Genomic DNA, 27,798 nt, shown 5'->3' on the forward strand with positions numbered 1-27,798 from the left:
TTTTCTCTTATTATGGCTTTGATGCAGCCTTTATTAGATAAAAATATACTGATTCTGTTTGGCACATCTTAAATCTTCTTTTACAAATCTATCTAGGAATCTACTAGTTGCAAATGTGGTAAAATATTGAGGTTAAAGTTTGTTTTTAGTGCTTTGTTTGGAAAGGTTCCACTCTGACTTTAGCTTTGTTCTGTAATTTAAGAACACTTACATGGAAGAAAATTCCATTCAAATCTACTTTTGTACATTTACTTGCTTCCAAGTAAATGTACAAAAGATTTTGATAGGTTTTGCATCTGAATTGTTTCTACCACTAATTTAATGCAATTGATAACAAAATCCGTGCTACTATATCCACCAAGTTCTATCTCAGAGTTCAGAAATCAAGATGATTTCCTCTGGTAATTAGGTTCTGATTGGGCATGTAAACTAGCTACGTATCTGAGAGATATTTAAGTGCTTGCACAAATACATTCTGTTAAACACACAAAATAAGATGTACAGCATGAAGTAAACCCATAACCATTTAAAAATATTTTATAAATTGACTCAACTGTATTTGCAGGAAAATAAAAATATATAGTTGGCTGAAAGATGACAAATGTGTTTTTTTTCTCATTATAATAGACATTTTTACTTTTCACACTACACAGCCATAGCACAAATGAAAACTTCCAGCATGATGTGCAATTCAATCACTTCTATATTTTTTTTACAATGCAAAAGTAACTTATCCTCTTGTTTTGCACTAGACATTGGCCGTGATCAGATGGCATGACAAACCAAGTTCATTGTAATAGGAATGAGCTATAGCAAGCCTCAGGAATACACGCTCTCAATCTCTCTCTCTCTCTCTCTCTCCCTCTCTCTCTCTCTCTCTCTCTCTCTCTCTCTCTCTCTCAATCTCTCTCTCTCTCAATCTCTCTCTCTCTCTCTTTCTCCCAGTATGAGTATGGGAAGATTGGAAATTTTAGGTTTTGATTAAATGCAGCTTAGCGTTGTATGTGAAACCTAAACTGTGCTTAATCTTAATCATGGTTTGCTGAAATAACCCACTTCAAGCTGGGTTAAAGTATATCATAATTTGCTTGAAGTTATCTGACTTTTACTGGGTTCAGTCAAAATGACAAACGACAGTTAATAAAAACTAAATAAAGCAAAAACATCTGCTCTTCTCACATTCAGGGAAGAGTGGATTGGAGAGCATATAAACTCGAGGCTTGCTGCAGTTCATTCCAGTCATGATAAGCCATGGTTTATCATGAAGACTGATCACAGCCACAGTATGATGATGCAAATACAAGAATACTAGATCAGGGGTCCAAGAAGAGACTATGTGCATGTTAACTATGTATAGATTCAGGATGGAGTTCACAAACGTCCAGTCTGTCAGATCAGAGAAGTGGTAGCAGAAGTCATTTTCAGTAACAGCTATTATGACGTGCTCTAAGGAGGGAAGGTGTAGATCAGCTACTAGTAGTCCTGTAAAATGAACAACTTTACTCTAGATCTCGGACCCCTGATTTATTGCAGCCTCCCATGGGAGGGTGAAACACTGGCAGCAACAACAATAGCACAAAACTTTTGGCATATGAAATTAACACAGGAAAGTTCCTGCATTGCCCCTGCTCATCTGATACCAAATTCTCCTTTTTGTCCATGTGTTCTCTCTGCTATGGATTCCGTTCCCAATCTCCCAGTTAGCCCACTGGTAAGACACACATACATACGCTGTGGGTGTCAGTTTCATTTATAATGATCCTCAGTTAAAGCTGTATGACTGAGGTAAAACAGTGTGTAATTTGTGCTAGGAAACATCAGTATCCACTGGCTGACACCCTTCCAGTTCCACTGGTCCTGCAGAAGTTAATGAAAAGGAGATTTTTCTTCAAGGTAAATTTATATAGATGTATCTGAAAATGTGTCGTCAGAACTGGTACCATTTCTTATCTTTGCATTTTAACATCATCTAAAAAGAAAACAGAAAGCACAGGGCAATCATGCTTCTGACAATATACACAACACAGGTGATTGTATAAGAGCAGAAGAACTAGTTCTAGTAATATTTATTTATTTAGAAAATTTCTATGCCGCCCCATTCGCCAAAGCCTCGGGGCGGCTCACAATAGCGAAGTATGTTTCGAAAAGAATGTTACTACTTCAGAATGTGCAGTGGTACATAAATGTTGTAAATAAATAAAATAGATACAAGAGCAAGTGGCTAAAAAGTGTGCATAAACATGTCTTCTTTCTATCTGCCTGTCACAATATAAAATTTAATTAGGAATTGTCTGCCAATAAGGATGACAATTAGGTGAGAAAAGTAAAGATGCTCAACCCTCGTCAAATGATGGAAATGGTCACACCATTCCCAGAATATTCACATCTCTTTCTATATGGAATCAGAAGTTCTGATTCAGTAGTACATGGGGCTGAGTGAAGAGGAGTACTACTAGTAGTACTACTATGCCAGTAGTACATGGGGCTGAGTGAAGAGGAGAGGCAGGGCAGACCCAAAAGGGGCAGGATCACCTCCTTTTTCCCTCTCTGGAAAAAGGACAGATCAGTTTTGCCAGGGTCCAAGCCAATTACTTCCAGGGGACATGTGAAATTAGACTGAAGTCCACATGTGATACTTGGGCCACATTTGCCCACCTGTGATTCAGAATGACGTACCTCATGCGCATGCTTTGAGAAAGAATCAGCACTGGCTAACATGGCTGCTGTTCGTTCTTCCAGTTCTCCCAACTTCTGTCCTCTTTCATCTAGTGCTATCCTGGCTCGTGCCAATTCACAAACTACTCCAGATGCTGCTCCTTTGACTCCTTCAATACCACCAGGACCTGGGATATGCTGGGCAAGGCTCCTTGATGCCTTTCCAGCAGCTGATTCACCAACTAGTCATGTTAAAGGAAACAACAATCACCAAATGATGTTTCAGGCCTTTCTATCACTAGTAGAATGTCAATGTTAGAAGTGTAATACACTTTGTGATTAAGACTAAAGAAATGCATTTAGCATGAAAATATTTATTTCTAAAAACAACTAAGGACAACTAATTTGATGTACTTTTCATGATTTTATTAACCCTAATGTTTAAAACCATACTTGAAATTCTATAGAGAAAGTTAGTACACACAGTCAGTCTGCTCTATATTGCTTTTCCAATTTACAATGAACTAGTAAGTCACTAACCAAATGTTGGGAAACTGAATCTCTTCATATGGATTGCTCTTCATATGAGAAACTGAACCTCTTCATATGGATTGCTTGGTGAAACCAAATTGCCTTTGGATTTTTGAACATAAAAGTTGGAAGCTGAAATGTTTTTTGGCATTCAGTAATACCACTGCAATCTTTTGCCACATGAATCATTGCAATTGGTTTTTTACATCACTTTTCATGTTGCTGCAATGCTTTCTAAACACTATACTGTTGAAATTTAAAACTATTAATATAAAATAGTTTCAAACATAAAACTTCTGATATTCACTCTGAAGACTTGCCAAGCATAGTCAGATTGCTTACTAGCAGTTAACGTTCCTTGAATGGTCACATGTGCATCACACACATGAGCTCTGCCTGTTGTCAGGAAAATTCTGCTGCTAAGTATTCGTTTGCACAGGAGCCCCCCACCCCACCCCCACCCCCACCCCCTGGGTTGCAGGTGCTCAAAGAAGCATGGGATATCTCTTTCCAGGACCTGGTACATGCTGTTGTGCTGCTGGATCTCTGCTGAGGTCAGTAGATGTGGATGTTCTCTGTTTGAGTGTCACGATGCCTGGATGTGAACCCTCTGAAGGTGGTTGGTTGGATCACCTTGAAACTAAAGCTTCCATTGGTGGTCGGAGGATGGGAAGAGGTGTCCTGCATTTGCCCCTCTGATATGGATGCTGCTGGAACTGGGTCTTTGGTAAGTACTGAAGGCTCAAGCTGCTGTGGGGTCAGATCCAAGCATTCTGTTGGGATTGCCCAAGACCTCAGTGAAGGGGGTTCCCTTCTGGGACCACTCCATCTTTTTGATCAGAATGCTCTCTTGAGATGAACCAGACCCTTTGTGTCTTGATGGGTGACAGGAGTTCTGATGGCAGCTGTGCTTCTGCTTGGTGGCAGCAGATATTGTTTTTGTAAGCTTGGCTGTTTTCCAGGCTATGTGGTCTTCCAGGAGACTACCTGGGTTGAGTAGCTACAGGCAATGCAGACTGGTCGATTGGTCTTATGTTTTTAGGCCTGTTTTGTGAAGGCCGTGGTTTGATGATTTGTCCCTTGCCTAAACAGAAAAAGCAGAGGGACTACTTTTTCTCTCTGCGTGTGGGAGTCTACTTCCACAACAAGACACACTTTCTAAAGGGTGCCTTTGATGCCATGACCATAGATGGGGAAGGCAGACAGCAGAGAAAGGACTGGTAGAAAGATGCAAAACAAAAACAAAAACAAAAAAACTAGAGAGTGTGCGTGTAGGAAAATTACATATATGGATTTTACAAGTAAAAGGAGAAAATGAAATTCATGGAGAGTTAAAAGGAAAAAAGGAAGGGGAGGGTAAAAAGGAAGTTTTGCAGAAAGCCAAGGAGAAAGGACTAGAGAGAAAAAGATAATAGATGCTGAAAAAATACTCAAGTTGAGGAAAGAAGTGCTTCTAGATCTAGGCATGGAAGTGATTGAAAAGGACCTGAGCGAAGAGCCCCTTTCCATGGATGCAGGTAACAGGAAGGGGAGGGTTCCCACCCAAATTTAGTTGTAGAATCTTCCTCACAACAGGCTCCACACAGGTGCAGACTCCATATGTGTGATGCACAGAGAACATGAAGAAGACACTATAGTTTTCCAATACTGCATCATATGAAAATTCCACATTGAAAATTAACAACAGAAGACAGGCAGTCTTTGTAAGTGATGGAGGGAGTATGTTAGCAGTTTTTTTTTTTCAAAATGTGTGTGAGCAAAATTGGTTGCAATTCTGAGGTAACACAGTTAAGACTCCCACACATACAAGACTTTTTAATGTGCTTTCAAAATCAGTTATGGAGCGGGATTCACAACAGCCAGAACTTCCTGGCTTTCAGTATGCTGTTCAAGGTTCAGTTCCCCCAACATTTACATGAAAAAGCATGACTGCAGCATATACCTAGATAATAAATTAGTAGCATGATTCTATATGGATTAGGGATGTCTATACACATTGGAGCCTAGGAGCTTAGATGTGTCTAATTCTAATCTTTTCCAGATTGTAGGATTCCTTGCTTTGAGAGGTTCATTTGGGTGTTCCCTCCTGACCTGCCATCATTTTATGAAGATACTTATCTTCCAGCAGGTTGTTGGCCTGCTGAGCTGCATTATTTTAATGTAGTTTATGTAAACTTATAGTCCAATCTTATTTATGACTACCTGGAAATATGTTCCACTACATTCAGTAAGGCTTATCTCAGGTAGATTTATATAGGATTGTAACCTGTGTTATATTGGATGTTTGATTCTGTTGCATATTCTATCTTGTATTTTTATTGTTTTAATAGCACCACTATTTTTATCTGTAATTTTAATGTTGTAATCTGATTTTGGTATAGTGATAACAACAGGAAGATGTAATATATATTATCTTAATAAAAGAATATCTAATTCATGTCTAACTGAGAAAATGGCTAATGGTATTCAGAAAACAATTGTGATGAGTGAACTTTGTGAACACTGCATGAATCCATAAAGAATTTCATCAGAAATAGGTGACTCTATAATACATAGCTGCAGTGGGAAGCAATATTCTAACAGCAGTATGTAGCGGTAAGTTACACTAATCTCAATTAGTGACTAACATCATAGGGTACTTTACTGTATGACTAAGTGGTAGAATTTGCCTGTCTTCATACTTCATTTTAAAGTAGTGAACTTACAGAGTTCTTCTCTGTCCAGCGATTGTGCACCACCTCCAAACAGGCCTTTGAAGAAACCCCTATTTGGTGCTTCTGGTGTTTCTACTGGTGTGAAGAGTTCACCCAACATTTCCTTTAAAGAAAAGTCATTTTCAACCATCATAGATTCCATAAGTTTGCTTCAAACTAAGGCCTAAATCCAGTGCACCATCAATTGAAGAAACTGTTGTGTGAATGCAGCTCTGCTTGCCTTTCCCTATCAAGCACTTGTATAAGCACTGATGGACCACTCTGTAAACATAAATTCTGCTAGCACCTGCACATGACAGCTGCAGTTTACTTTTTCCTTTTATGCATACTTTGTAACATATTTTGTTAGTGCAGTACCATTTGAACTAGAATGACATCACTGGATAAAATGCTAATTTAGCATACATTTTTTGAAAAAAAAAGTATTCCCAAGACATACGGTAATTTCAGATCCATTTTCTTTCAATTTGCTTTAAAATTAAAATGCAAGTTTTAGGAAGAAAATGAAAGCTTTAATACAAGTTAAATAAGAGATGTTATCTTACTGCAATATAATGCATTATATTTAGCATTACTGTGTGTATATGGGTATTCAGATTCAACTACAGTATTCTTCCCCAGTCTGTTGCCCAATAGATATTTGGTGTTTCAGCTTCCATCAGCACCAGCCAGCATGTTCAATGGTCAGCAATCCTGGGAATTCTAGTCCAAAGCTTCAGGAAGGCACCAAGCTGGGAAAGGCTGAACTAGAGTACAGAACACACTGTACTGTAGAAACACACTAACAATTTCTATACTGACTGAACAAGTAGGTTTTATACAGACACCTAACTGATATCTAACTGGTTAATGGTTTAGGTTATGAACTGACAACTGCAAAATTTGGGTCAAAGATAACATTTGACTTTGCAAATAGTAAAATATACATCATACTAAGATACACATTGCCTCATTGATATTTTGTATAAACTCAAACCTTAAGCAGAACTTCATTCGTCTAAGGGCTAACTTTCATTTTAGAGTAGTTTTCAGGGGTTGTATTCAGGTGGTGGTAGGCAGGGCGTAAGTGCGGAGCTGAAAATACTAACAGATTTTAGCTTAAAGTTCTTGATGCCAGTAAGCAAGCCTTAGTAGGGACATTTCAATCTTTTAGAATGGGAAAAAAGTGGTCAGAAGCCAGGAAAACACCAAACGAGCGAGTGTTGCAGTGGAAGGAGCACAGCCATCCTGGAGGACCAAGTTGGGACCCCAAGAGGGCTGAATCTTGGCTGAGGTTATGCACCACCACCTAAATGCAAGATTAAGTGTCAGCCCTTCTGCTTTGTCATAGAATGTTAGTTAATGACTAGCTCTTTCTCTCTATAAAGCAGAGTTGCAATTTTCCAATTAAAGGACAAAAATCATTGGCTCAATCAAACTTGATATGACTTGTGATGATCCAATGAATCAAAAGTAGTTTTTCCCATGTCTTCCAAGATCACGTCAGCTGAATATAATCATTCTCTTCCACCACCAATCCTTTCCCCTGATCATATGAATAATAAGACTATTTCAGGAATGATTTCCAATTTAAAAATATAGCAGCATTTTAAATTTCTACCTGCAGATTTTCACACGTTTCTTGACTGTAGGTGATTCTCTGGATTTCTGTAGGTGAGACAAGATACAATGCCTGCCCATTGTTGGTGAAGCAAAATGTTCTGGCTATCCGCATGTTGGTAAGTGGTAAGTAATATACATCCAGCAGCGGCCTTAAACTTGGCAAACTTGAAAGAAAAGTGGGGGGGGGGGAGTGTTAAACTGAAATACAGCATAAGCAAGCTTCTTAAAAGGAAAAAATATTGCTATTGTGCACTAAGCTTCCTCCATCATCATCATCTTCATTTTTTAACACCCCAAAGACAAATTTTTCAAGCCTGATTGCCCCAGATGTTCAGCCTGGCAGAAAAAGTAAAAATATATATCATATTTCTTTTTGAAACCCAGAGTCTCATTGGACACAAAGTACTAGTTGCTCATTTGTTTGTATTTTAGGCAATGAAGAAAACATCCCTGTAGTACTTCTAATTCAGGGCATATTCCTTTTACTTTCTAGGATGGAACACCAATATCATAGTACATTATAGTTAACATAGGCTCCTAAAAGTCATACCAGAGAAAAGCTCAAACTGGTAATTGCTACGTCCTGACTGAAAACAAAAGATACTTCAAAAAGGAAAAGAAATTCTGAAAAGAAAATAGAAAATGGAAAAATTATGACCACATCATTGGTGAAACTAATCATACTTCTTCAGATATAGTGCACTAATAATATTGTTAACTAGGTGCTCTCAGCTCTTCATGGTCATGCAAGATAGACATTAGGCATAACATAATAGACACTGGGTATAAATAGGTATAATCTTCAAACTATTTATGGTTTTACAGGTTATACAAATCAATCCATTCATTTCTTCTCAAATCCTAGGGGTACAATTTACCCGTGACAGATTTTTCCTTCTCAGCCCCAAGGAGATTTTTAGGGACATAGGGGGAGGGCTTCAAGGCAGAGTAAGAATTGTCCCTTCTGCATTCTGCTGATGGAAGTTAATTGGAAACCACCTCAAGATTTTGTTGACTTGAGCAAGATAGAGTGGGTAGCAAGTAAAGAGAAGTATAGAAGTAGCTGGAAATAGTTTTTCCCCTAAATATCAGTTCAAATATATATGAGAACCATTATGCTTAAATTCTGCTGACATTCTCTATGTATAAAGTGAAGTGCTGTAGCAGACCAAGGGCTCTCAGGGGCACAGCATTAACACTATTAGCAAGCACAGTGACATAATTTGCTACTCCTTTCAAGACTTTCCTGTTCCCTCCCTAGCTTAGTTTAGCTGTAATTCTCACAGCAGCTGGGAAGAAATAATTTTTCCTCAGCACCAATATATTGTTTCCTGTTGTAATGCAAATTATATCAGTGTGGCCTAATCTTGAATGGACAATTAAACCCATTAGCTTTCCTGATAGAGATGAAATATGCTAGAAAAAATAGGTTGCTTGCCTGTAACTATCATTCTTTGAGTGGTCATTTGTGCATTCACAAATATGAGCTCTGCACCTCCATGCAGACTGTTAAGCCCTAAGAGTGTTTTGGCAGGAACCCCTTCCCCATGCTAGTATCCATATAAAAGGGAAGGGTTCCCATCATTTCCTTCACCTTTAGTGCAACTGACCTTGGAACCAAGGGAGGACTGGGACTACTGAACCAATTCAGTGAAATTGCACCAATCCCTCATTAGGAAACAGCATCATAAAAAGAGCTGAACTGGAATGCAGAATCAGTACTGGAAAAAAAAGCAGCGGCAGCAACTCTGACATTCAGGAAAGAAGTACCATATTCACATTACAGAAGGGGGGAAAAAACAGAAAGGATAAAGATACAGATATAAATTGTATGTCACTTAATGACACCCAGTGTGGTAGGTGGGTGGGTGGTGTGATTGCACAGATGATCTGTCAAAGAATGACAGTTACAGGTAACTGCCTTTCTTCTTCATGGTCTCTGTGCATCACACATATGAGTGACTACCAAGCTTACCCATGCATGGGTGATGGGGCGATGTTGTCATCTGCGTATCTCTGACAGGACTGCTCTCCCAAATGCAGAGTCTGTCCAAACACTCTGGCATGAATGTCAAGGAAATAATGCTTGGTGCAGATGGACAGGGACAAGTAAGTGGGAGGATGCTTTTTGTTCCCTTCAGGAAATTCCTACTCACTTGTGTTGAAAAAAACCAATGGGTATGAAAAACCGACAAGCCTGGATTATGTTGTGAAGAAATAGCTGCTAGGTGGATTCTGATGGATGATCCCTTCAAGCTGTGCTGAAATAAGGTGACCAGACTATACAGAGAAGCATTTCTGGAAGTCTGCTACAATCTGTTCAAGGATCTCCTGGTGGACCCAATGCATGGAAAAGGTCACACTCGTGACCAGGTCTTTTCAATGGGGCAGGAGGACCCTAATGTGGCAGGGATAACTTTAACGGCACTGTTATGGTCAGATCATGGTGAGATTTAGACTAGTGGGACCTACCTACTTCCATAAGGGTGGAAGACCTATTAGAATGGTCCGCCCTTGAAGACTGATGGATCTGGATGGATTCCAGAAAGCACTGGAAAATATGGCAGGCACTGCAGCTGATATGGTAGGCGCTGTTGTCGAAACCCAGGTATCCCTGTAATTACAAGATGATTCAGGCAGCTGACATGATTGCACCTAAGCACCTCCTCATTCTGGCAGAGCCCAGCCAGCTCCATGGTATGCACAGGAGCTTAGGGCAATGAAATGAGAAGGGAAACAGCTTGAGAAAGTGGGGGAAATCCTGTGATGAGTCTGACCAATCATGATTTAAGGTCACTATCAAGCCTATTCCATGTAAAACAACAGTATTTGGCCACCTATATTGCTTCCTCACAGTGCTGTCCAGATAAACTATTCTGAGTGGTTCAGAGTCTCTTGCAATCTGGCTTGCCAGATGTGACTCAAGATCCCTTGGATGACTTGTGATGAATTTGCTACACATTTGGAAGAAAAAATAGCTCAGATTTGCCATGAGTTGGATTCCACAGTTGTTTCAGTTCCAAATAGGGATGTGTTCAAAGCACTGTCTTCTTGCCCTGTTTTGCTGGATGAGTTTCAGTTACTGCAGCCCAAGAATGTGGACAATGTACTTGACTCTGTTCATCATAGCACCTGCCCACTTGATGCTTGCCCATCATGGATCATTGGAAAATCTAAGGTTCACCCCTGGATCCAGGAGACTCTTAACATCTCCTTGAGAAAAGGGAACTTTCTTAAAAAATCCAAACCTCTATCCAGGGATACTTGTCAACTACTGACTGGTAGTGAACCTTCCCTTTCTGAGGAAGATATTGGTGCAAGTAGCTGCCAGACAGCTCTTGGAGGAAGCAGATTATCTGGACTCATTTCAATCAGGTTTCAGGCTAGGGTTCAGGACAGAGACCGGCTTGGTTACCCTGTAAAATGAACTCTGCTGGGAGAGGGACAGGCAGAGTGTGACACCATTGATTCTTCTAGATTTCTCACAGTGGCTTTTGCTACCATTGAACATGGTCCTTCTGGACAAACTGGCTGAATTAGGAGTTGGAGGAACTGCCTTCCGTTGCTTCTGATCCTTCCTGGTTGACCGTGTCCAGAAGGAGATGCTGGGAGATAGTTGCAGGGCTTTATATTATCTCCCATGCTTTTCAAGATCTATATGAAACCACTGGGAGAGGTCATCAGGAGGTTTGGGCTGAGATGTAAGCAGCAGGAAGACCATGTCCTCCAACCATTTCAATGTTGGGGTCATCAATGAAGAGCCTTCCATGACTGCTGGGAAGTCTGCAGGAAAGTAGGAAGGTAAGGAATTGGCAACTGGCATCAATTCCTCAGTTTGCATGGTATCAAAGACCATCCAATATTTTAATGCCTGCAGTTGTGTCTGGATACCTGGATCGTATGCTGAATCTACTCAATGAAGCTGCCCAGGAAAGCTGATGGTGAGGCAGGGTCTGCAGCATCTACAGCCTTGTCCAGAAAAGAGCTGGGTTGTATTGGTGGGGAAGTGTCCTCATCCTCATTCAGACTCATAATTCTCAATGTTTGTCAGCGAAGATGGGCTGGACAGAGACAGTGCAGGACAGCTTGAACAGTGGGATGGTGAAGAATTGACTGGGCAGTTCTGCATGGCACTGGAACTCTCTAGTTGAAGATGCATAATGGATGCATTTATGGGTAAGGCAGAAAAGCAAGTAAAGGGATGCAGGCAGAGAAGACAAAGAATATGTTGTCTTTTTTGTATTAATTTATTTTGAAGGAAGATAAAATGGTTAGGAGAGAAAATGCACAAGGATTCAAAAAAAGGAGGGAGACTAAGAGAAAGATGCTTCAAAGTATCAAGAAGTTAAAAAAGATAGAAGAAACACTGTAAAGAGAGATAACAGGACAGAACTTCCTGTGGCACCAAAGGTAAGTGAAGAAGAACTGAAGAAATGGCAGGAACTCCTTCCTTTTATATAGATGCCAAGGTGGGGGAGGATTTGCTGCCAAAACTGTCTCAGCTATTGAATCTTCCCCATAACAGGCTCATGCAGGCACAGTGTCAATATGTGTGATGCAGAGACCATGAAGAACTGGTTGTTTATATGGACCAACAGAGTTGCCTGAATTTTTGGACTGATCTTGAGAACTTGGTTATCAGGACTGTAATAAGGCACAGTTGCACTTCCAACATTTCTCACTACACCACTGATCAGCTGACACAGAAATGCCATCATATAGATATTAAGCAAAGAAAGGTATATCAACACATTAAACCACAATATTAAGTCTTCTCTAGTGCCAATCTGAATTCCTGTCTCTTATTTCTAAAGATCTCAAAAACGCCTGTATACCTAATCTTTGGACAAAGAAATAAATAGACATGCATAAAGAAACTTACACTCCCTTTACAAACAGGTAACTTAGACTCTCTTTATGCATAGGTCAACTAATATATCCCAATGCATATTGTTTAGAAAAAGAGCTACTATACTTCAGACACCATGCCAAAGCATGGATAAGAAAAGTTTAATTATGGTTAGTCGGATAAAATATCATTGGCAACTAACAGAAAGATCTGCAAAACGTGATGGGACACAAAAGGTGGGGTAAGCAGAAGGCTACTTGAACAAGCAATTATTCTCTTTCCTCCAAAGATCTCTTCATAGGCTTGGGAAGCCACCAGGAGAGCATTGGCAGAAACTGTAAAGGAAGTAGGGTAATTTTCTCAAATCAGGTCTAGATGTTTTGCACCAGCAGCTAAAATTCATTCCACTGATACAAGGTTTCTCCAACTTATTTTAATCTTTCTTTATGCTCAGCATAGCTCACTATGTTTTGGATGCTCCTTCAACCATTCAGAAAGGCTTTTTGGTGCAGCAGGGGCTAAAAAGTGGGGGGAAAGATTGGCTGGCTGAGCAACCTTCTGCCTGTGTAATCTTTGTGCTATGTTTTGGTATATTGTCTGACTTGACAAAACTGATCACAATGAACTGAATGGAAGAGGGAAGGAGACAAACATTCAAATGATAGTTTGCCTTATCTTTGGAACCTAAAACAATGCCTAGATTACAAACCATGGTTAATGCAAACAATTGCTTTCATATGCTATCTAAATTAAGCCCATGTTAAGATATAATCCCAAACAATGATTTTAAAAGCTTCACAGTGCATTTTAAGTAGTTTCATCAACTTGTCAAGCCCCATCAAGCTATTAAAAGAAGCATGTTAGATCATCCAAGTTAAGTAACTTACAGGCTGCTTTACAAATGGGCCATCATTGAGGGTACACGTGAGGGAGTACAACTTGTAATTCTATTTCTTCCTAGTCACTTATACAATGTTCAGTATGAACTGGAGGATTCACATGGCCCATTGCATTACACATGCTCTTGTTACAAAGCGAGCATTTTGTAAAAATCGGTGTTAGGAAAAAGCAAAATAGGAATAAAATAGCCTTTCTTTCATTTAATTTATGCACACAGTTTAAGCTTCAACAATATTTACCATTAAAATTTCTCTTAAGATGTTTTTCTCAAGTAATGTTTTCTATTTTTGGCAAACACGTATGTTGTGTGGATGTGTGTGTGTTTTCTTTTCTTACTTAATATCTTACCTAAAAGTCATTATATGTCCATTGGCACAGAAACAAGCAAGGCAGATACTGTTACTCAGTGCCACAATATCTCCACGAAGGACAAATGAAGTCTCTGTTATATTTTGCTTATAAGTGCAGTTCTGTGAGGGTAGCGAAATAACTTTTGCTTGCTTTTCAGAACATATCACTGCATATTGATTTTCACTGATTTCCTGAGAGGAAGATGGAGACACTGAAACAGGTCGGCGCTTTTTCAACTTATCCTTTTCATCCTTTTCTTCAGGAACATTGGGTTCTCTCCAGGGTTCATATGCTGGTGGAACTAATGATCCTGTAGTGTCCAGAAAAGCCATTCTCAGGATTGCACCTTTAAGCCTCAGAATGGTTCCTAAGATACAGAAATTGATTAACTTTTCTAAAATATCTTTACAATTTGTGACTGGTTAAAAAAGTGCAGCCAAATGTGACCTCCCAGTTCAAAATGTATTTTAATGAAATAAATGTAATTTGAAAGGCAGCCTTAAAATGAGTGATTCCAATATAATATGCCACTACTCAAAACACAAACTTTCTGAACTGGAGTCTTCAAGCAGTACATGTAATTAAAGAAAGCACTCTTTTAAGTAAGCATCATACTGGTGAACCCATGTGAAAATACATCATATACATACATTAAAATAATTTTAATAAAATATTAAAGTTTGAACAACTTTCTCCCAAAGATATCTACTTATTCTATATTTTAATCCTTGCTGTTAAAGGAAAATGATACTTCTAGCAGATGTATCCGGCAATTAGGAACAGTAGATTATTTACTACAAATTAAAGCCAACAAAACAGACCTCGGATCATGCTGCCTAATTTCTTGAAGCTGGCTTGGGAAACAAGCTCAAGTGTTAATATTTATCCAAATCAATTGATGAAAACTAAAATTTATAGGAATTTCAAAACTTTAAATTTATTCAAATTTTGAATTTAAAAGCTTGAAATTAATGTGGTGAAAAAGTATAGAATTTTATTTCCTATATAATTTTTCCATACAATAAGAAGCAGATATTGAACAGAAGTCTCATAGTGTATATACTCATGAATGAAACTCTCCAATGACAGAATTGTAATCACAGAGATAGGATGCTCTTGGTGGTTCCACTTGGACCTATGACCTATCACTCCAGGAGGGGCCTTTTGAAATCAAACACGCCTCTTTCTGCACACTGATAATCTAATTCAGGGATCCTCAAACTTTTTAAACAGGGGGCCGGTTCACTGTCCCTCAGACTGTTGGGGGTCAGGATTATAGTTTGAAAACATTTACTAAAGAAACAGCACAGTGACACCCCCCCCCCCCGCAACCTCGTTTCTCAACAAGGAAGTGCGGAGAGGAAAATTTCTCAAGACCCTCACACTGCTACTGCTGCCAATTTAAAGAGCAATCAGAGCGAGTTTTACTCCTTAAAAACAAGGAAACAGAAAGCCCCCAAAAGACAATTCTGTGCAGCGGACAGTGGAAAATCATCTAGTCCTACCAAGGGATTTGAATTTGTTAAAGAAACCCTCAAAGAAACAGCAAAAGTGACCCCCACCCCCAGCCTTGTTTCTCAACAAGGAAGTGTGGAGAGGAAAATTTCACAAGAGCCTCAGGCTGGCTAGCAGACAGAGGGAAAAAGCTGACTGGTTTAAATGAACAAGCTGACTTAATGCAAACAGGAGATGCTTAGAGGGACTTAAAAATGGATTTTAAAAAGTTGTATTTTTCTTACCTTCAATCCTTTTTTAGCATCTTTGCTAAAATCCTTTAGAGCCCTCCTCTCTTCTGTTTCCTGCTCCATATTTCCACTCTGTATATGCATGGAATTGGTGGGGGGGGAGAAGCTGGCGCATGTGCCTAATTGTAAAAGCTCAACTGCATGTGCACTGGCTCTCTGCTCACTTTCAATGAATGCCTGTACTGCCTCAGAGCTTTTGGACTCACTTGGGGATCATTTTCTCAGAGTGAGTCCAAAAGCTCTGAGGAGGGCCAGATAAATGAGCATGGCGGGATGGATCCAGCCCACAGGCTGCAGTTTGAGGACCCATGATCTAATTGGACAGTCTGCTTCTACTGACACCTCATCATGAGATCAAGAGCTGGAACTGCCTGGTTTGTGGCTAAGAAACTCTCATATTCAGGGTCCCTTCCTGCCCACTGGATATCTTGAATATTCCCAAGAACTGCCCCTCGCCCCCCACTGAGAAGGCTGGCTGTGAGATAAGCTCCTCTGCTTCTTTCATCTCAGCGTCTTGGCACATCTAAATTCCCTTTCATTCTGCTTCACATTCTTATTGTGATGAATCCCATCCAGCAGTCCTTGAGAATGAGTGCCCAAAGCAGCCATCCTTCTTACTGCCAGCAGGCAACACTGATTTAATGCAGGAACAGTAAACCTGGAGTCCTTCAGATGTTTTGAACAAGTAACTGACCATTGACCATGCTGACTGGAGCAGATGAGTGTTATAGTCCAAAACTCTGGGAGGGTACATACCATGTTGGCTGCTCCTGATCTACAGGAACCAATTGTATGATTTCAGCACATCTATCTACCTACCTACCTAGCCACCTACCTACTATCTTTTAAGTATGATTACACACACATTTACTTCTTTGGGTGCATATGAATAAGATTTAAGAGATATTAAATACCACAAGCACAATTCTCACACAAAACATCTCCTTTTCTGCAAAATCTAAACTGAAGTCAGGAAGATTTTTGCTGCCATTCTACTGCATTTCTCCCAAGATGATAGCCTTCTTATTTGGCCTGTACAGATTGCCATCATGATCATAAAATAACTAACAGTATTTTACAAAACACCAGAAGAATGACAACCCTGCAGTATCTTGGGATAACAGTAAAACCACAGTCTTGATAGCTCATTGTTTTGTGTTAAATACATACCACTGGGAGATACGATTACTGGCTGAAGTAGTCTTTGCTCTCCTCCAGGTGGTAAATTCAATGCTATGACTAGAACTGTGCCCAAAGTAGTACCAACCCACAAACATGGTGAAGGTGCCGTATCAGCTTTCCGAGTGAAAGTCTCACAGAAGTGAAGAGCTGAAATTGCTTCTCGGGATTCCTTATCAATGCTGGTTACACTAGAGCTCCTCGATCGGCTGAAGGAGTTGTCTCTAACATCTGAAATATTACATATTAATTAAACACACTCCAAATGAGCATTTCAGTCTATACTTAATACTCTAAGGAATATTTTACAAACAGGTTCATTATGTATGGCATCTCTAAAGACTCAAGGAAGTGATCTTACATTTTTAGATGAACACTTTTAAACTGCATACCTTTCACCCTTTAAGACAGAATGTGAATGAAATAAATGTTTTTGGAAACAAAAGGTACACCTATAAGAGAGTTAGCAATCATTATAGATCCCTGTCAGGTGCAGACACAATAACAAATGTAGATATTTTACCATGTACATGAGGAATGGCTCTGAGTATATATTGTACTTTAGTTCTTAATGCACAGTTATATTTCTGGATAGGACAAAAGGCAATTGTGATACGGTAACTTAAAAAAAAAGAAAACATATTAAAATATTGCCTGATGCATCACTGCAGGCATTCTCAAACCTCTTCTCTGACAAGGTGATACTAGATCAGGATTGGGGAACTTTATGTTCTGGGGCCAAATCCAGTCTCCTGTGGTCGCCAGATGGACATATCCCTTTATTCAGGTCCATCCCTCTTCCCCTGGACTCTCAATCACATGGCAGTTCTCTGCCTTTTGTATAGACAGTTCCTCGTTCTAAAATTTAAAATGTGGCTCCTAAGGAAATAAGAGTTTTAAGCTAAAATATCTTTCATTTTTCTAAAAAGAATTCGTATTCTTTTCACCTTTGGTCTCACCTCCTTTGCCTTTGGCCTCCACCCACCACTGGAATGTGATCCCTAGGAGCTTCTCCAAAACTGAACTCAATGTTTGGATTCAACGATTTTTTTCCACCCTTGTATAGCAGTATAGCAGAAGACCATACAAATGTTGTTCAAGTATCCTTTTCTCTTTCTACAAACACACACACCAACACAGGCCATATACCCATGGAAGGCACACACAGCTATTAATTTCTATTTCACTTTAGATAAATAGTTTTTACCATTATGTTTTATTAAACTAATTTTTGTAATTTTAGTAGAGAATAAAAATGCACTGATACAAATTAAGAAGGTATTAATTTTCATGCAATTTATCTAAAGGAACAAAGTACAAAGCAAAGTGAGTTGACAGGTTTGCAGAAGAAAAACTAAAGCCCAGACACTCGAACATATACTTTCACAGCACTAACACCCAAAGATCCTACTGCAGAGAGATGGAGAGATAGGTGAAGTGATGGTGGCAGAGTAAATGTAGGGTACACTTCTCTAAATAACAACATTAATACAATATAGGTAGCATAGCTGGAACACATTTAAAAAGAATTCAGGTAACAATTTGTCTGCAAGGAAGGATGCCAGTTATTTGTTCACTATCTTCCCAAAGCTTCTGCTAGTTTTAAGTTTTTGCAAACATCAGAGGCTTTCTTTAATGTAATTTTTAGAGGCTTCCTCTAATGTAATTTTTAGGGAATTGATTCCATTGATGTTCTGGAATATACATGGGAAGGGGTGCTTAGTTTAGTGTCTCTACAGTATAAGGATAAAAACATGGCAGTATCTGGTAAATACACAGGAAAGGGCCTTTTATGTGATGCCTTTTCCAAAAGGTTTTTGTTGATTTTTAAAAATCACTTGCCACTTCTATTAATTATATTGCATACTTTTATTATGTTCAACAATGAAGGGCTAATTTGTTTTCAAAATTGAAGTTTTAATGTGTGTGGCAGAAGACTTGATATAGCTATTCCAAGAATAAATAAATGGGTACTTCTCACTTTATGAACAGTGAGAGTCCCTAATTTTATGATGGGTTAGTGTGCCTCAAGAGGAGCTTAGGTATCTTGCTAAGCTAAGCCATCTTGTTGAATGCACCCACTATTCTATGTTGATGGAACAAGAAGGACCCACACAGCATTGTTCTCTCACAGTGCCAATATATATATCCAGGGAGAGCACCCTAGAGGAGAACACAGCTGGATTTTGTGATATAGCTCAATCCGTGTAACAATATTTTTCAGATCTTACATCCACTGAAAAATATGAACAGAATTATTAAATTCTGGGCATTAAATTCCACTATTGATTATAGCTCTCCTTTTCAAAATGCTTCTCAGTTTAAAATCAAATTCTAGCATTCAAATTTTAAATGTAATCATATTATGTAGTGATTTTTGTATTTAGCAAGTTTGCTTGTAAAAGAAGAATTACATAAGAAACAAAGGAGTCAGTAAAAGATGTCCAAAGATATATTTCAAATTTGAAGATAAAATCTTGAACATATCTTATTCCAAGAACAAGAGAAACTAACCAAAAGCCTTATAAACTCACTGAAATTAGGGGATGAGTGTGACTTCTTGAATTCTGCCTCTTTGACTTTTAGTTTACATGAACCTTTCTTGTGTCCTTTATAGCGTGAGAACATTCCAGTTCCATTTTCTGAGCAAAATAATGAGTGGTTCAACAGGCATGTAAATTTGCTGATACACAGTTCAAGAAAGAAACAGATTTTAAAATGAGTGTAATCACTATCCTACTAATATATATACACATGGATTTAGTTTTAAATGTTAATATTTGTGTGTTTGTTTATTAAAAGCTTTTGTATGCCGTCCTATTATACAAGTTCTCAGGACGGCTTACAATATTTCATTCAAGATCAATGGAAGTGCACAATAAAGCTCTATGTTAAACTAAATTCCCATGGAATTTAAAACCAGGGGCCAGGTTATTAAGAACTGTATCTGAAGAACCATGAAGTGGTCCCATAAGCTAAAGGCACTTCAGATAGCTTTCTTGAACCTCTCTCCAAAATAGCAAGCTATCAGTGAAGCTATCAAAGGCAGTTCTTTGGCTCTTAGGCTAAGTTTATAAAATAGGGTATACATCAAAGCAATAATACACTATTGTTATGAATAGCAAAGAAAGGTGTCAGTTGTCTTAAGGTACTTAATTTGTTCAAGAAATGTACACTCTATATAATTAAGGCTCCACTTGGAAAAACAAAAGATTTCATTGATATTTATTAAGTAGTCTAAGCATCAGCCTACTTATGTAGGTAACTATTATATTTATAGCCTATTTCTCTCTTAGGAACTTAAGAAGGCATATATGACTCATCTCCTGCCCCTTTTTCCCCATAAAAATCTCTGGCACTAAGTAGGTTGAGAAACAAGGTCACCCATTGAATTCATGGTTGAATGTAATTTGAACAGCCCTAGTTTGACATTCTAACCATAACTGGCACTAGTTTCAAAACATGTTGAAGAATTTATTGATGGCATTGTGGTTTTTCATATGGCATCCTAATATGAATTATGGACATTTTAGAAAATCATCAGTGACCAAAACTGTAAGACTTCTGTCAGTGAAATTTTAAAATGACTTTCAAAAAGGAACATAAAAAATAGTTCCAGACAGATATGTTAAAAACTTTTTAAAACATGCACTGAATATAAACAACTTTTGAAATCTTGAAAGGTAAATGGACAGTCTCCTAATTAAGAAGTTAAAGTTCAAAGTTTTTACTATGTGTATTTTGTTACTTATAGCCTTTTCAAAGATTATAAACATATTTAATACAGGCTTTGAACAATACTTACCTAACTCAGGTTTCAGTTCAGTTGGTAAGCTTAATTTTCTAGACATCTTTGCTGAAAAATAATGTATAGTTTTATAATAAAGCTAGAATGATCACATTTTAAAAGAGTATATGAAATAATTAAAACTGTCAGTTTTCAAATTAAGAATTCATATACAATAGTTCCAAGCATGGAAGGTCTGCAAATTTATACATACATTTGAATTAAGTTTGAATTATAAATGTGCTATGCGTTTATGATAATTACCTTCTCTGGAATTAAGAGACACTAATATGTAAGTTTCTTATGTTCTATCATGTCTTTATTTTGGTGCATAATTACATAATGATTGTGTGTAGATTTTCCCCCAAAATCTAGCCTCACAGTAAATGTAAGTAAATATTATGAACCAAGGTTATAAACATCTTTCTCAGCTGGCTCTACCAGCACACTGGGATGTTGACATGGCAAAAATTGTAGGAAACTGTCAACTGTCTGAGTGACCAGTAGCTGAAGTTTTAGAAAAATTTAGAAAATATTTTAGAAACATTTCATTCAATTACACAGCAAAGTTAAAATGCCACAAAGAGTAGTGCTGTGGCAATGTTATTCCTGTGGCTAGTGGGAACACCATGCATAGCTTATAGGTTAATATAGTATGCTTTGCTTCACTGCCAAGGCCAAAACAGCCATTAGTGACATTGGCAAATGAGGGGTCTTCATCAAACCCTTTCTATAGGGAATTTATCTGCCATCACAAATAATTCTCCAACATAGTGAAGTGGCTGGCAGAAGGATTCTTGATCTCCTGACAGTGTAATTACTTCTAGATTTGGTATGGGGAGGGTGCAGACATGTTTCCAGCAAGAGGTTGCTCCTGCCCCTACTGTCAATGATAGGACAGACAAAACCTGAGGAGTAAACGTGAGGCATATGGTAAAGGAGTCAGTTCACCTATTCTTGAATAGGAGAGCCACATGTGAAAGTCCAAACTCATTGACAATCTTTATAGTTTATTTTATTCATAAAAACCTTTGTATACTGTTCACTCAGCCATGTTGACTGTCTGAAAATGTACATTCGATGCAAACTACTTTATTCAAAAAATGTTCTTTTGTAAACTGCTTTGAAAACTTTTTGTGGGAAAAATGGGAGATAAATCTTCTGAATCAATAAAACAGGATAATACTGTACTCCAAGTGAAAGGGACAGGAAAAAGAGAGCTTTCCAAAAAGGCCAACACCTAAAGTTTAAAAACATCCATAAACAATATACAATCTGGATCTGGGGTACTTATAGGTCTGCATGAAGCAGCAAACGGAAATGACTATCTGAGACACTGTCACTGGATTAGGTTGTTAGCGGATGGGGGCATAATCTTTTTGTTAGTGGTGCCTAATATTACAGAACTCCATACCGATGGAAGATGTGCCTGGTTCTCCTCTCCTTCAAGAAGTTGGTTAACACAATTCATAATTAAGACAAGGTTTTTGGGTGGGGGTGGACAGCTAATGTTGCTATGTACTGCCGTGTTTTCTTGTTGATGTTTATATTTTATTTAGCTTGTTGTAGGCTGATGTTTTGAATTGTTTTATGTGGTACAAAATTATGATGATTTATATTGCAGTTGTATTATAGGGGTTTTGATTTTGTTAGGACAACAGTTTTGAGAGAGATTGTAGGCTTTAATTTGCTAATTTTGTATTTCAATCATTTCATTATTTTAAACAGGTTACTCTTCCATGGTCACTTTTAAAAATAAACTTAGACAAAAACAATTTTAATTGTGTGAATTGTATTGTTTTTATTGTATTTTTGATTTTAATCCACTCTGGTCATAATGAAGATTTTGTGGCATTTGGGGAAGACAGACAAAGACATGTGCATACACGAAGATTGAACCCACACAGTTTACGATAAGAGTGTAAATTTCAGTAATTACTGGAGACCTGAACAAGGGAACAGTATGAACTCATTAGTACTGAGACAGTTTAACCCACCTTCACATTAAAAACTGCATTTTGCATGAGCCATTAGCAAGTATTCAAGCAAAGGTATCCCAAACATCTTACCAATAAGGGAAAGAGAACTAAAAAAGTCCAAACCTAGGAGTCAGCAAAATGTGGAAACACTGGTTCTCACTGGATATGAAGAAAGCACACATGCCTGTAGCAGCAAGGATACTGGTGACCGCAGCATAACACCATATGTGGTGACAGCATTGGTTTTGCCAGTTATCTCCAGTAAGAATAAAGTGACATTGCTTAAGTTAATCAAAGGCATGACTCACTAGTACTGTTGCCAACCATATTAATAAAAACCTACTAATTAATAAAAACCTAGGTGATAGGGACCTCACCAGGCCAAACATGACAACCAAAGAGTTTAATACTGAATAATAGCAAAACAATACAGATTCAAAATGCATACCAACAAGTACTGAAAACAGCACATAGTCCACAGGAGAGGAAGTACAAATAACCAATGCAGTAGCCCAGCACACCTATAGGCAAGTGGTCTACACTATAACAATAAAAGCAGCAACTATTATTACGGATCCAATAATTTTTTAAGGAAGCCTTTTGAAAGAAGTCCAGGCATTAGAATTTGGGGCAAAGTTCACAGAGAGCATAAGCAACTGCTTAAGCGTGCACTTGTTGCCTTCCCTTTCCAAATCCCATACAACCTGCTATATACCCTGCCAAGTGAGCTAACCACAGATGTAGCAGTACCTGCTTAACATCAGAAAGCACTATGAAAGAGCTCTTATGGCTCCCTTCCTCCTTTTGGCCAGTCACCACCATCAAACACTTCCTTCTGTCTGACAGCTTGCTTGGTTCTTCACTGAGGGCACCAAACATGTTACTTCACTATTTCAAAGAGCACTGGGATAATTGATACTTATTTACCTTTTTTGTTTTATTTCTTTCTGCTGTGGATTAATTGTTGTGCTTATTTTAAATGGTTTTCTATTGATGTTATGCCACTTCATTAATATTTTTGAATGGAAAGGTGACATACACATATTTGAAAATAAGTAATTTAAAATTGCTACCCTTTTCTTATTTCTACAAGCCCAGCAGCAACCATAGCAATCCACAGGATATTCTGACTACTTCAAAAAGTATGTCTCAATTCTTTTGTAGCTCAATTTTTTTGCTTGTTTGACACTGGGAACAGTATGATAATGGTTAGCAAACTGTGCCAGTAAATAAAGATAAGTCCTATGTCAACTATAGCCCAGGGTAACAGTACTGAACATTCAGCTGCTTTTAAAGTCCTAACTAAAGCGGCCAAAAGTTTTTCCCTGAATTCTTAGTACATCTTGACACATACTGCACATTCCTCCTCAAAGGATTTCTAGCTTGACAAGGACTCTCAGCACCAATTCCTGGACTGTCAACACCAATGAAAATACCACTTTAAATCTTGATTGGTGCGCTTATTTCTGAATATAGCAAGATACGGTTGCTAACAAAAATTAACAGTTGCCATAGGTCATTGATGTAACCCATAAGAAGTCTTCTTCCCTCATTCTGATAGAATGCTTCCACTTGTATACAAGTACCTAAGCTAGTTGAAAGATCAGAGGTAGCTATTAAGAGTGCAAAGCATATAAAACTAATGTTCATGACAAGTGAGCAGAGTCATTTTTGCAAATTGTCACTATAAAATAATTTTCAAAGTGATTTTTTAATGCTATCGAATCCATGTTGGTGATCTTATTCTTCTGTCTCCACATTCATCCAGGAAATTTTCGCTAGCAACTTTGCAGATAAATAACTTGCATTCATCCAATTTGGATGACATGATAGATGAGTCAGAAATAGAGGCTGCTCTTGCTTGGATCTAGTTTTGTCAAGCACACATCCCCAATGCTGAGAGTACGCTTGGAGTGGTAAATGCTGTCATATGGATACGGGATTCATATTTTCCTTAGCTGGTGACCACTACTAGAAGTAGAGGAATACTGAGGGAATATTCCCTCATCAATTTTAACGGACTTCTAACAGCACATGATACAGTTAATACAACTCAGCACTCTAGGGCTCTGGTGAGTAAAAAGTATAACCTTTGGTTTACATCTTTCAACACGCTTTTTGACTGTACTCAGTTGGTGACAATTCTGCTGTTTTACACTGCTATTTAATTTGCACCTAGCAGTGTTTGATAGTACACACAGATGTGTGCCTCATGGAGTGTATTACACACTAATGCAGCTGAATTAATTAGCTTGTCCCAATTATCATGGTAATCAAACCTTAAGAACTGTCATGAAGAATAAGGCAAATTAGTTGTCTAGGCAATGCCTAATGTGGCCAACCAGATGAATGAGAATATAGGAGTTCATAAGCAGGGCAAGATAACAAAATCTGCTATACAATATCTTTTAGAACGAAATCTACACTTTTGACTGTCTGATCTATCTGATTAATATACCTGTGGATCTGTCTGAACTTATGCACAACATCATGTAACATAATGCACAACATCAGTTAACATAACTTGCTGATTATTTTAGTGATGACTGTTTTGTAAGATTTTTACCTTTCTTTCTACTATGCTACTAAATCAAGAATAAATGCACCAAGTTGAAATTCCCTTAGTCAAATATCTGATTTTAGTTTTAATTCATACACAAGTTGTATGGTTGCATTTCTTTGTAACTAGATCTATCATTTTATGTTGACAATTGAATGCAATATCACATAGAATTAGCATCACCAGCATCACTTTAACTTGGGAACCAGTATAACTGAAATAAGCAGCTTTCCACTTGAGCCAACCATGCAATTCTCTTGTTCAAAATTATGAGAATGACATATGATCCAGCCACAAGAAAGGAGTATTGCTTCTGTCTTTAAAAAACTGTTATAGCACTTAAACTGCATGTGATAAAAATATTGACCTAACCAGTTTAGTTACTAAACAGTATCATTCACTGTGGTCCTATATAAAATATCTGCACCTTAATTATTAACACTGTTAACCTAATTTTAATATATGTTTTTCCTAACATAGTCCAAAAATTTCAACCTGATATTCCTACGGAGTTCTATGCAAGATAATTACTGAACAGCACTCATCAAATTATTGTATCAATTCCTAGTTTTCTCTCATTTACAAATAAATAAATTTTCCTTTGACACTCTGGACCTAAGTAGAAAATTAAGGATGTTAAAGGAAAAAGTGATCAAGAAATAATCAATTTAATAGACTACATGCTGTGGAAATGAAAATTTAGAAGGAAGATAATCTACTTCTTAACATTAAAGAATACATTCCTATAAATAGTTAGTAAAATCTCACTACATATGAACAATTAGAAAAAGATCACTTAACAGTAACAACAGGGAATTGGCACAGTAATTTACAGTGCAATCCTATACATGCCTACTCAGAAATAAGGCTAATGGATTTAGTCCCAGGTAGTTGGGCATAGGATTACATTCTTAATTTCTGTGTAAACAGAAGTCCTATATATCAACAAATGTTATACTCTAACATAAAAGCAGAATAATCATCATTCAAGCAAGAATGCAAACCCTACTGACCCATATGTTAATTCATGATCCATCTAATCCAGGTTCTTACAACAGAAGTGTTCGATCCACTGAATGCATGTACTGCAAATCTGTCAAGTCATCTACAATTCATGTTTAGTTATAACATGTTAACTAGCAATGACGAGCCAGTGGTAATATACTTATTTCTGAAGCAGAGGTATACATGCTTTTGCTCAAAAAACTTTAAACAATCATAATTTTGTTACTGTGGAAAAGGCATGAAACACTTGGAGGGCCTGTGCTAAACATCAGTTTATGCAGCACTGCTTACAGGATTGAACACTTTCAATGTATCTGAAAAGAAACCAAAATCTTTGCAGAAGAATGTGCATATACATTGAAGAAAATTAAGACCCCAAGTCTCTTTGATTACGTCAATCACTGAGCACAGTATATTAGTAAAGAATCAGCCCAAAGGAAAACTGCTTATGGTTAGGAGAATATTAATTTTAAAAATAATGCAATGCAGCTTGCATAGTTTACTGCAGGATTAAGCTCTGCATAGAGTAAGGTACTGGGTAAGGCAGGAAAGAAAATTTTTCTAGTTCCTACCTATATCACTGGCTACCATCTTGGAAAATTTTCTGCTTTTGGTTTTCACTGCAAATAATATTTTGATACAGAATGTCAATTTACTAAAAAGGTAAGCTATAGAAAAGAATGATAATACTTTTAAAAATAAAAATACTATACCCTTTTCTATAAAATTATCCATTTTTTGATCATCATCAGAAAAGTTGGGGGAACCAGAACCTACATGAGTGAAGACAAAGGGACATACAAAATGGATATTCACTCAAACAAACAAAAAAGATTTTTCAAAACCAAGCATTTTGATAGATTACAATAGTATAAAGAAATGTCCTAAGTAAAATCAAATGCAGTGATAAAGCCCCCACTAAATAAATATTGCTTGTAAACAGGATAGATGACTTACAGATTCCAGACGTTTGCAAGGATGGACATTCATGTAGAGCAGAGTCTTCAATTTCCCCCACCCCTTCATGAGGACATCTGCCTTACAGACAGACAAACTTTTGATCTTCCCAAGTTTCAATTCTATCACGCATGGATTTACTTTCATTACATTATGCAAGTCACACAATTTTCCAGTAAAATTGGAAAGGTAGGAAGGTAGGAAGACCAGAGATCAGTGCCAATAATATAAGTTTACTTAATGTTATTGGAAAGAGGAAGAGGATGGTGGGGGGGCGGGTAGCAGCAGTGGTGACAATTCAGCTAAGCTGCTAGTTCAATTTAACAGAAGTATTCACAGGCTAATGGCAGGACTTATAATATATATTTTGAATTCCATTTGCTGTATTACATAAGTAGTCAAATTTAATTCGGAAGGAAATAAAGGTTCTATAAAGGTCAACCCAACATTCCTTGTACTTCCAGTGAAATTCTTCTTGGATGGAGATAAAGTGCCACTCTTCCTTTGAAAGTGCAATGGGTCTCTGCTATGCTTTTCTTACTGAAGTTTTCCTGATTTCATACAAGTGAGAACATGGATGGGGGAACTAAGCATTAGGTGGTAACTGATGTTCCCAGCCTCATATGCCACCTAATGGTGACAGAAAAACAGTGTGGATAGAAATTGATTAAGGCAGAGTTTGCAATACCAGAAAGAAATTACTTCATACTTCAAATGAGTCATCAACCTCAACCTTACACCACGTACATAGGCAGTATACCTTTCATTACCGTATAATGGATACAAGTAACAGAACCGAATCTGCCAACCTGCTCTGCTTGTGAGTCTCCCAAAGAAATCTAAATGTTCACAGTTGGAGACAACAGTTCTAGACAAAATGTATTTCTAGTCTGATTCTGCATAGGCAGCACTTATATTAGTAAAAAGGAAATAAGATCTATCAATTTCGGTAGGACTGCTTACTAATACAAATCTTGGGGATAT

General features: G+C 37.8%; 1 protein-coding gene across 9 annotated transcripts in view; it reads right to left on the reverse strand.

Moving 5' to 3' along the window:
* Window positions 1-885: 885 nt before the first annotated feature.
* The window catches only part of STXBP5 (syntaxin binding protein 5), a 159,264-nt gene continuing 132,351 nt past the window's right edge, over window positions 886-27,798 (reverse strand). For 2 of the 9 annotated variants that reach the window (XM_044423071.1, XM_044423062.1), the window contains exons 20-29: window positions 26,571-26,630; window positions 26,430-26,477; window positions 20,332-20,382; window positions 19,061-19,168; window positions 16,518-16,757; window positions 13,600-13,969; window positions 7,501-7,666; window positions 5,892-6,003; window positions 2,677-2,897; window positions 886-1,969 (exon numbers count right to left, since the gene is read on the reverse strand). In XM_044423071.1, the coding sequence (XP_044279006.1) occupies window positions 1,928-1,969; window positions 2,677-2,897; window positions 5,892-6,003; window positions 7,501-7,666; window positions 13,600-13,969; window positions 16,518-16,757; window positions 19,061-19,168; window positions 20,332-20,382; window positions 26,430-26,477; window positions 26,571-26,630 (1,418 nt within the window). In that variant the 3' untranslated portion in view covers window positions 886-1,927. The remainder of the gene's footprint in view (window positions 1,970-2,676; window positions 2,898-5,891; window positions 6,004-7,500; window positions 7,667-13,599; window positions 13,970-16,517; window positions 16,758-19,060; window positions 19,169-20,331; window positions 20,383-26,429; window positions 26,478-26,570; window positions 26,631-27,798) is intronic. The other 7 variants (XM_044423080.1, XM_044423088.1, XM_044423096.1 and 4 more) reach the window with 7 other exon arrangements.

The sequence above is a fragment of the Varanus komodoensis genome, unplaced genomic scaffold (assembly GCF_004798865.1).
Source record: "Varanus komodoensis strain SLA01 unplaced genomic scaffold, ASM479886v1 scaffold1, whole genome shotgun sequence".
Lineage (NCBI taxonomy): Eukaryota > Metazoa > Chordata > Lepidosauria > Squamata > Varanidae > Varanus > Varanus komodoensis.